Raw genomic sequence first — 10,000 nt, 5'->3', positions numbered from 1 at the left:
ATCTCTCTCTCTCTCTCTCTCTCTCTCTCTCTCTCTCTCTCTCTCTCTCTCTCTCTCTCTCTTTCTCTCTCTTTCTCTGTATACCGCTGTCTCCGTCTCTCACTCTGTTTCTCTCTCCTTCTCTCTCACTGTTTTAGTGTATGAACCACAATTATACGCTATTTTAGGTTCTTCATGGGAACTCGATCCTAATCGTTATTAAGGCACGTTTTTAGAACTGGGTCTCATATGGAGAAGGGGAAAAACGCTGTGTCTGGAAGATGGATTGAAGTGATTAGAACTTCTGGTGTAATCTCTTGGTGGCTGTCACAAAGTTCACTCATTCACTCGAGTTGTGACCTTTTGTTGCCTGGGTCCCAGACTATGCTTTACTTCCTGTGACACTCTAACCGAAATTTGCAAGCAAAGTCAGTCTGGCTAAGCTGGCACTTTCTTCCATGTCAAATTCACCTTGTTATTGCCTTCCAATGAATATCAAACTTTTCCAATGGCTCAATAGAGGCAGGCAAGATGCACTAAGCTTACTTCGGTCAAAGACCTCGCTGGTAGCAGACTTCTGATGTAATCTCTTGTGGCTTTTTGTCCAAATGTCATATTCAGTCATTCCCTCACATGTGAGCTTTTGCAGCCCAACTATACTGCACTATATGCATCCTGTGATCCTGAACTGATTATCACAAGTCAATCAGTCTGGTATTTCAAGTTCATCTTGGAATTGCCTTTCTAACATTTAGAAGATTGATGGGGTAGAAGGGGCAAGATGCAATGGTGACTCCATTGGTAGTCTGAGGAAATAGTGTGCTTGATTGTAGCTGCGATCAGAGTCATACTGAAGATCGGCGCTGGACAACCTATAAGAAATTACAAGATTCGGCAGCTTGATCAGACTAGAACCTCGGCCGATTTTTTGTAATTTAAGTTTTTTGATGTGTCCTATCATCTCTATAATAGTGTATGTCTGTCTGTCGGTCCGTTGATCGGTCTGCCTGTCTGTCTGTCCACCTGAAACGCATTCTTGAAATGTTAATTCCCTACTGTGTCCACAAGACGGCATAGTTTTTCGCCTTGAGATCCCAGGGCCCCTTTGCATAGATGGACGCATCTTTGTCCGCCTGTTGGACTTGTTTTTTTTTTTTTTTAACAAATATGCTGCAAGGTTCAAATTGTTTATCATATAGAAAAAAACACGGTCAGAGAGGAAATGTACAAAGCATTCCTGAATAATGGCTTGAGAGAACTTTGTAGTTTCAATTGCCAAATACTACCACTTGAGCTTCATGGGATGTATTGCTTGTGTTCACATTGCCGAAAAACCTGGGAGTGGCAGATGCCAGTTACTAACACCCACACCACACACACCCACACACAGACACACACACACAGACACACACACACACACACACACACACACACACACACACACACACACACACACACACACACACACACACACACACACACACACACACACACACACACACACACACACTGTGTCTAAGATGTCTTTGCTTCACTTTGAAAAGATAAACACTAATAAACAAGCTGATTTAACTGACCAGGCTGCACACATGCACCATTGTAACACACAGACCACAGGTCCAATATGAATGGCGGCGAGCACTCAGACATTAAAACCCGTAATCCAATGCTTAACTGATATGCCCCCTTGTGCTGTTGTCATGAATGACGGGGTCGAGCTGATCACCTTGTTATGATCTGTATGTGCTTTTATGTGTTTACACTATTTGTGTTAGAATTATATTATATTACAAGCTACATTTTACGTACATCCATAGTTGTAAAGCAAAATTCTTTCGATGTGTGTTTAGAAGTCAATGTAGAGCCAGAGAATTAAATTGTGTGTGACAGCTGATTAACTGTATCTGTGTGTGTGTGTGTGTGTGTGTGTGTGTGTGTGTGTGTGTGTGTGTGTGTGTGTGTGTCTATGCATTGCATAGCATGTATATGTGTGTGTGTGTGTGTGTGTGTGTGTTCATGCATGCGCGCATGCATGTATATGTCTCTGTGCACTCTGTGTGTGTGTGTGTGTGTGTGTGTGTGCGCGTGTGCGTTCATGCGTGTGTGTGTGTGTGTGTGTGTGTGTGTGTGTGTGTGTGTGTGTCTTTGCCTGTGTGTGTGTGTGTATGTGTGTGTTTCCCCCCTCCCCTACCGCCCTTCAGTGGACGTCCGTCTCGAGGAGATAATCGACAACCGCGAGGCGTCACAGGTGCTTTATTTGTTTTATATAACTGTAAAGCACATTGATTTTAAAGCACATGGATTGTTTTATATAATTGTTAAGTACATCGAACTGCATTTGTGTAGGAAACCTTGTAAAAGTAAGCACCAACCAAAGAGTTGAAACATTTTGCCCCAATGTATCAACATAAAATAAGGTTTATACTATGACTTATATTACATCACATTATATTTCTACCTTATATTTCTACCTTCTTACCTACCTACAGGTAGACCTGAGCACGGATCCCGACATCAACCCGGCGTTCGTCTTCACGCGCAGGTCTTCCGTGTCCCGGCTGGCGATGGGCCTGCTGGACGGGCCGTTCCCCCAGAGCTTCTCGCTCCTCTTCCGCATCATGCCCATCAACGACACGGGCAACCTGCTGGTCATCACCGACAAGGCCCAGCTGCGCAACCAGCTGGCCGTCAAGCTGGGCATGGGGAAGACGGGCCGCCAGGTCGAGTTCTACTTCGCCGACGCCAAGAGCAAACGTCAGTCAAACAGACAAGGATGCTCTCCCCACTCCCCTTTCATAACCTAAATGTAACGATCACTATTTCCCAATGTCAAGTGTATGAGCCTGGTCATGCCCAGTGATTGGATACTCCGTAGAGTTCACCAAAGAGTATCCAATCACTGGGCATCATTATGAAGACTGACACACTTCGAAGGACACACTCTAGACATTGGGAAACGGCAGTAGTGTCATGTCAAAGTGATGGTGCCCCCTTCAGGGTGCTGTCATCCAGTCTCTTGGACCACCCTTACAGTACTGTAACCGCAGAGATACACCAGCGGCGACGCGATTCAAGCGACAGAGTGTAGCAGCAAGCGATACGAGAGATTGAGGAGACTAGAGTATGTCCGTACAGGCACGAGGCAAAGCATTCAAGCATTCCCATTGGCTGTGGTCACTGACCTCTATACAGTCATTGGCTGTCGCGGCGTGTCGCCGAACCGCGTCATAGAAAGTTGAAAAGATTTCAACTTCAAATTGTCGCGCTCGTCGCGCAAATCGCTCTAGTCTCCAGAATCTCTTTTGTCTCTCGACTCAATACAAAGTCAATTACTTCCGTCGCGCGACTCGCTCAGATCGCCGCTGGTGTATTTCTGCGGTAACGCAATATCATGTTAAGCAATCCTCAGGTGGTGTAATGTAATGTTATCTACAGTTATGCAATTTAAAGTAACAGTGAACAGTTTTATTGATCCTCAGGTGGTTCAATGTTATGTTATGTAAAGAAATGTACAGTAACATAATGTTACCTATGCTTAGTAATCCTCGGGTGATGTCATCTGCCCTACAATTGCAAAGTGCAGGAACTACATCAACTTTGAAACTGAGAAAGACTCCTTCGATTTTTTGTTTTAAGTTGGGTATTGCAGATATTGCAAGTTTGACATGGCAATATCTGTAAAACGGGACACAATTAGACCATAAGGCTGTGTCAGAAAGATAAAGGAGGAGTTCTGAAGACCACTCAATTGAGCCAAAATATGTTGTTACTGCACTTTGCCTTTGTATTTCAAAGTAATTTATATATTTGTATCAGTCCTCAGGATACAAGTGTCTGCTACATGTTATGTAACGTAATGTACTGTATGTCAAAGGTTACACGCCCGTGGCCGAATTCTCGTTGCCGCTGCAGAACAACGTATGGACGCGCTTTGCCATCTCAGTGAGCGGTAACAAGATCACCTTCTTCCACAACTGTGACAAGGGGAGCTGGTTCTTCAAGTTCACCCGTAGTAGCCGCAGCACGCTGGTGGAGCCGGGAGCCGCCATCATGGTGGGCCAGGGAACGCCACAGGACCCCGACAAGTTTGAGGTATATACAGTACTAAACACACTCACACACACACACAGAGACACACACACACAGACACACACACACAGTTTTTAACGGTGGGGTTGCAGGTATGACATCACGTTGGGGGAACTCCCCCAGGATTCTAAGGTTCTACATAGACTCCTATGAGCCTGCGGAACCCCCAACGTGATGTCATAATGGTACATTTTCTTAAAATGGTTAAGCTGCAACCCCACCTTAAACGTCAAAGGTATGCCCTTGGCATAAAAAAGTGACGTGTGACTCAATGTGCCCCCTTGCGGCAGCATAACTTCACTGACGGTTAGGGTTAGGGAAGGGTCTAAGTCAACATTTAACATTCCTTTTTCCACTCAGCTTTGTGAGCTAACACAAGGGTCTGTAGGATATTCAGGTTCACCCTGCTCCCAAACTACCGTGCAGCCGATCCAATCAGGATTGCAGGACTGTCAGAGATACAATGAAGTCAAAGTTTAAACGTAGCGAAGAAGGGAAAAGAAGAGCAAGAGCACAGTTGCTTCAGACACATGCACTCGCACATGCACACAAAATTCCAACCTCTTTCTTCTCACCAAAATACTGACAGAGAAAAAGTCTGAGAGGGTGCAACAGCTGCTCCACAACTGGACCTCTACGTGGTAATCCAACACCCCTCACAAAGAGAAGCCAACACACTCGGTCTGGCTGCTCACACAGCAGCCATTGTCACATTCAGAAACCCAATTACGGTCTGTGTGTGTGTGTGTGTGTGTATGTGTGTGTGTGTGTGTGTGTGTGTGTGTGTGTGTGTGTGTGTGTGTGTGTGTGTGTGTGTGTGTGTGTGTGTGTGTGTGTGTGTGTGTGGCTGTGTGTGTGTGTGTGTGTGTGTGTGGCTGTGTGTGTGTGTGTGTGTGTTGTGTGTGTGTGTGTGTGTGTGTGTGTGTGTGTGTGTGTGTGTGTGTGTGTGTGTGTGTGTGTGTGTGTGTGTGTGTGTGTGTGTGTGTGTGTGTGTGTGTGTGTGTGTGTGTGTGTGTGTGTGTGTGTGTGTGAGAGAGAGAGAGAGAGAGAGAGAGAGAGAGAGAGAGAGAGAGAGAATGTGTGCGTGCGTGCGTGCGTGTAAGTGCGTGTGTGTGTGTGTGTGTGTGTGTACTGGTTACAGTCATGTCAGGCTGTGTGTGTGCATGTATGTGTGCGTGCATGTGTGTGTTTTGTAAAAGGGCATCTGACAGGCTCATCACTCAGTTGTAGTCCCCATAGTGAGGCCTCTCTTGTTCTCAGAGACCAGAGACCACAGGGTCAATACGCCCACAAAGCATCCCATACTCACACACACACACACACACACACACACACACACACACACACACACACACACACACACACACACACACACACACACACACACACACACACACACACACACACACACACACACAAACACACACACACACACACACACACACTCATCCCATGGCCACTTCCAGGATGGGAATTACGGAATCCCCAATTGAACACCAATTCACCCTCTGCCCCCTCCCCCAATCCCCCAACACTCGAGTACCCCAAGTCCCCTTCCTGGATGCAAGACTCTCTTCACACACACACACACACACACACACCCCTTCTTCCTTTTTCCAGCTTACTCAGCCCCAAACCCAAGACCCCTATAGCCCCCTGCACCTCTCCAAGACCAACCGCCCCCTTCTCCCGGGATGGGAGATAGGGAACCCCCGTCCCCCCGCCCCCTTACCCGGCAGCCCCAAATCCAAGGCCCCAACTGCCCTCAAGACACCTACCACACAACACCACAAGGATAGCAGCATAGAAGAGCCTCTCTACCTACACCCCCCCAGCCCCCCCCCCCCCCCCAACCCCCCCCCCCCCCCCCCCCCCCCCCCCCCCCCCCCCCCTTCAACTTATCTGAACTGCAGATGCCCCTAGCTACAGTTACCCACTCCCCTTTCCTTGATTTGAAGGGTCCCCACATAGCTTAATTCGCCTTGGGACGCCCAAAGCGCTAAATGCACCACTGCTCTGCTCAGGCTCCCATAGCCCCCAGGACCTCAGGGATGGGAGATGAGATTGGGAATCCCCCTGATTTTTGGGGATGGAAAAAGCTTTATTCTGAGTTTGTGGTTCTGCTAGTTTGGTCTTAGTATTTTGGGCATGGGACACTACAAGAGAAAGATGACTAAAAGGATGGCTTTGTCTACAAACATACAACCATTGTCCAATATAATGTCACACAGACACACACACAGGCACACGCAGAGACATCCGAACACACACAAACTCTATCTGTCTTGTCTGTGTGTGTGTGTGTGTGTGTGTGTGTGTGTGTGTGTGTGTGTGTGTGTGTGTGTGTGTGTGTGTGTGTGTTTGTGTGTGTGTGTGTGTGTGTGTGTGTGTGTGTGTGTGTGTGTGTGTGTGTGTGTGTGTGTGTGTGTGTGTGTGTGTGTGTGTGTGTGTGTGTGTGTGTGTGTGTGTGTGTGTTGGTGGGTGAGTGGGGAGGGGGGGATTGCATGTGTGTGGGCACGTGTAGGTGTGCTATTGTATCTGACTGCTTGTGTATGTGTTTGTGTGTCCGTTTTCTTGTCTATGTCTGAATGTGTTTGCGTGTTTGCTCTTTTCTCTGACTGCTTGTGCACGTGTTTGTGTGTGTTCTTTCAGGGTCATATGTCCCAGCTAACCATCAGCGGTGACCCACATGCTGCAGAGAAACAGTGCTGGACACCTGACGATGATGATGACGACGATGTGAGTTACTGTGCTCTCATCACTGCTTACCACCATGCAGCTCATATAGACCACCAGCAGGGGGCGGTGTTTGTTATTATTTCACTTAGTCCCTGGGCAGCAAAAGCAGAGACTGCACAAGAATATATAAGTAAATACATATATACTCTTAGAATCTCTGGCAAAATGATCCAACTGCTATTATGCTATTAGCTATTATGTATGTTACTAAGATGGTGAGAGGATCATGTGATTTTACTTTCTTAAATATATAACAAATAATAAATTATTAATAATTCCTTGCCCTACTTCTTTTCTCTCTCTCCCTCTCAGACATCTGGAAGTGGAAGTGGAGATGGCATGGGTACAGATGATGACAGTTCAACAACGTCGCCCAAGGATAAGGTATTTTGTTTCAGTAAAATATTTTAGTCAAAGTTATTATGCAAACAATCCCAACATTATCCAAATAACGAAATCAAGTTAGTAAAAATATATGGGATATTATATTATATTATATTATATTATATTATATTATATTATATTTTATTATATTATATTATTATGTATATAATATATTTTTTATTGTCTTGTAGGACCCAGATGTGCCATTCCTGCCTCAGCCTCCAATCTCTAGTGTTCCCTCCAAGGGTTCTCTGGACACTGCCAATGAGGACAGAAGTATGTAAAACCTTACAGGACTACAGGCCAAGTGTAGTTATCAAAGCCCAATATAGCCTACCAGTGTGCTGAGAAGGGAGCACATACCATATTAATGTGTAGGACAAAGGCTGATTGAAGTTTTAGAAGGAACATTTCGCACACCTGAAATCCTTTTTTAGGCAGAGAACTTTCTTTTTTTAACCAGGAAGTGGTCCCGTTGAGCTACAATAAGTGTTCTGCCACGGAGACCTTTGCAGTTGCAGTTTATTCCAAACTGTTGGTGCATATGATTCAGTTCTCGTTTGTGGAATATGTACCTCGTCCTGTAAACACTATTTTGAAAAAAAAAAAGCAAATTATAATGTATAGTTTACCCATTGGGGCTTTAGCGATGAAAGTGCTTGGATTTTCCTTCGGATGAAAAGAGAGGACCAATGTATCGAATGAAACTGTCGGTAGTGTGCAGTGGAGGTTCCTGGCTGATGCAGCTTTGATGTAACACACGGCTGTGTGGTACACTGCGTGGTAACAGGAGGAGGTAGTTCCCTCTAGTGTCTATACTAAGTTACTACAAGCCCTGAACTCAGCAACATTTTTGTCTTCAACATACCATCTGTTTTACCGTGTATTTCACATCACACACACGCACACACGCACGCACGCACGCACGCACGCACGCACACACACACACACACACACACACACACACACACACACACACACACACACACACACACACACACACACACACACACACACACAGACATACACAGACATACACTCACAGACTGTCTGTTCTCTCTCTGTGTCTCTCTGCAGATCGTAAAGGAGATCCAGGAGACAGTGAGGGTTCTGGGGACTTGGGTTCTGGGGAGGGTCCTGACCGCTATGGCCCTGGAGAGAAGGTGCTCCAATGCAATCATTTTACATCATTTTGATTTACATATTATATAAACAACACTTTTCACAGTTTTATAACAGCTATAACACACATGGGGACAATACCCTACATTTTACATCATTTTGATTTACACATGTTATAAATGACACTTTTTCACAGTTTTATGACTGTTGTAACACATGGAAACCATACACTTCGTAATGCTTGTTTAAGGTCTGTTTCATTTCTCCACAGGGAACGAAGGGAGAGAAAGGTCTAAAGGTATGAACTCTCAATGTACACAGTATAGGGAATATAGTACACCATAAATAGATACAATGTTGGCAATAGGGTATTCTTTATGTAACTGAGGTGTTCCTGTGCAGTCCACCTCTCAGGGCTCGAATTCGGCACCTACCAGTCAATCAGCCCAATCAGTTAATCAGCCCAATCCCGCTGAGCTAAAAGACCAGTCCAGTAGCTCAGCTCTACGGATATTGTATGAGGCTTTGGGAGGGAGGTTTACTATCATTCCATGCCACACTCTGCTAGTTGGCCTCTGCTACATATACCTACATCTGTGTCATCCTCAGAGTCCGAACTTTTAATAGCATGCTGAGCGCTGTGGTCATCCCATGTCAGGGTCTAGTCAATTTCCAAAGCCATTTAATAGCTAGTTGCTTTCTCACCTCCAGGGGCCAGGTGATAATAGGGGATGGGGCCCTGCTGTATGTCAAAGAATCTTTGGAAGCTATCTAACTCCAAGTTGGTAAAAGATGGTGTTTTTCATCATTGGCTGATTATTGGTTGTTTGCATGAAATAACTGAATAACATGAAATCAATCAAGCCAAGTGAGGAACCACCAATGGAAGGTGTGGGTCTGGGCCACTAGCCCAACAAAGCACTGGTACAGCACAGGTAGGGTTGTTCATGGCGGTGAAAATTGGGCTGATGAGAAGTAGTCCAATTTGTCCTGATTCTATGGTCTTCGACCGTGAGCACTACAGGGCCTGACACGGGCATCCTTCAATTGTAGTTTTTCTAGAAATACTGATGTACTTTTATAATATTTTTTGTGCACCCTGACTCTTATTGTACTGTGTGTAATTACAATTTATGCTCTCTATTCTATTCTATTCTATTCTATTCTATTCTATTCTATTCTATTCTATTCTATTCTATTCTATTCTATTCTATTATTTACTATTCTATTCTATTGCTCTCCACCTCACGCCCATCATAGGGTAGTAAAGGTGTTGGCTCTCCTGGCGTGAAGGGCGATCAGGGACCTCCAGGCCCGCCAGGCCCCCCCGGCCCTCAGGGTCCCCGAGTAGAAATAGTGGACGCTGGGGACGGGAAGAAGATAACCAGGGTGGAGGGCCCCCAGGGGCCGCCAGGACCACGCGGGCCCACAGGGCCAGCAGGGTCACCAGGACGGGACGGGCAACCAGTGAGTACAGCCCAGGGTATAAACTTAACTTGACATTAGCACCATATACATGACGTAACAGTGTCATAACACTGCCATGGACATGTCATAAACATTATGTCCATGTCATAAATTGTTGTCATTAAGTGACATTCATTTATGGTAGAGATAGCCCAAACAATGTAATTTTTTCATAACCATAAAACCTTAGTCAAAAATAGTGATTATGACTGTGTCTTTT

At 45.5% G+C, this 10,000-nt stretch overlaps 1 protein-coding gene across 1 annotated transcript in view; it reads left to right on the top strand.

Annotated features, from left to right (window-relative positions):
* The window catches only part of col18a1b (collagen type XVIII alpha 1 chain b), a 55,513-nt gene that overhangs the window by 18,599 nt on the left and 26,914 nt on the right, over window positions 1-10,000 (top strand). Inside the window, exons 2-10 of the mRNA XM_063212686.1 lie at window positions 2,181-2,227; window positions 2,469-2,733; window positions 3,854-4,071; window positions 6,721-6,807; window positions 7,120-7,191; window positions 7,383-7,467; window positions 8,269-8,354; window positions 8,585-8,611; window positions 9,574-9,780. Of these exons, the coding sequence (XP_063068756.1) occupies window positions 2,181-2,227; window positions 2,469-2,733; window positions 3,854-4,071; window positions 6,721-6,807; window positions 7,120-7,191; window positions 7,383-7,467; window positions 8,269-8,354; window positions 8,585-8,611; window positions 9,574-9,780 (1,094 nt within the window). The remainder of the gene's footprint in view (window positions 1-2,180; window positions 2,228-2,468; window positions 2,734-3,853; window positions 4,072-6,720; window positions 6,808-7,119; window positions 7,192-7,382; window positions 7,468-8,268; window positions 8,355-8,584; window positions 8,612-9,573; window positions 9,781-10,000) is intronic.

Source organism: Engraulis encrasicolus, chromosome 12 (assembly GCF_034702125.1).
Source record: "Engraulis encrasicolus isolate BLACKSEA-1 chromosome 12, IST_EnEncr_1.0, whole genome shotgun sequence".
Lineage (NCBI taxonomy): Eukaryota > Metazoa > Chordata > Actinopteri > Clupeiformes > Engraulidae > Engraulis > Engraulis encrasicolus.
Note: the sequence above shows the minus strand (reverse complement) of the source record. Positions and strands in the feature narration are given on the sequence as shown.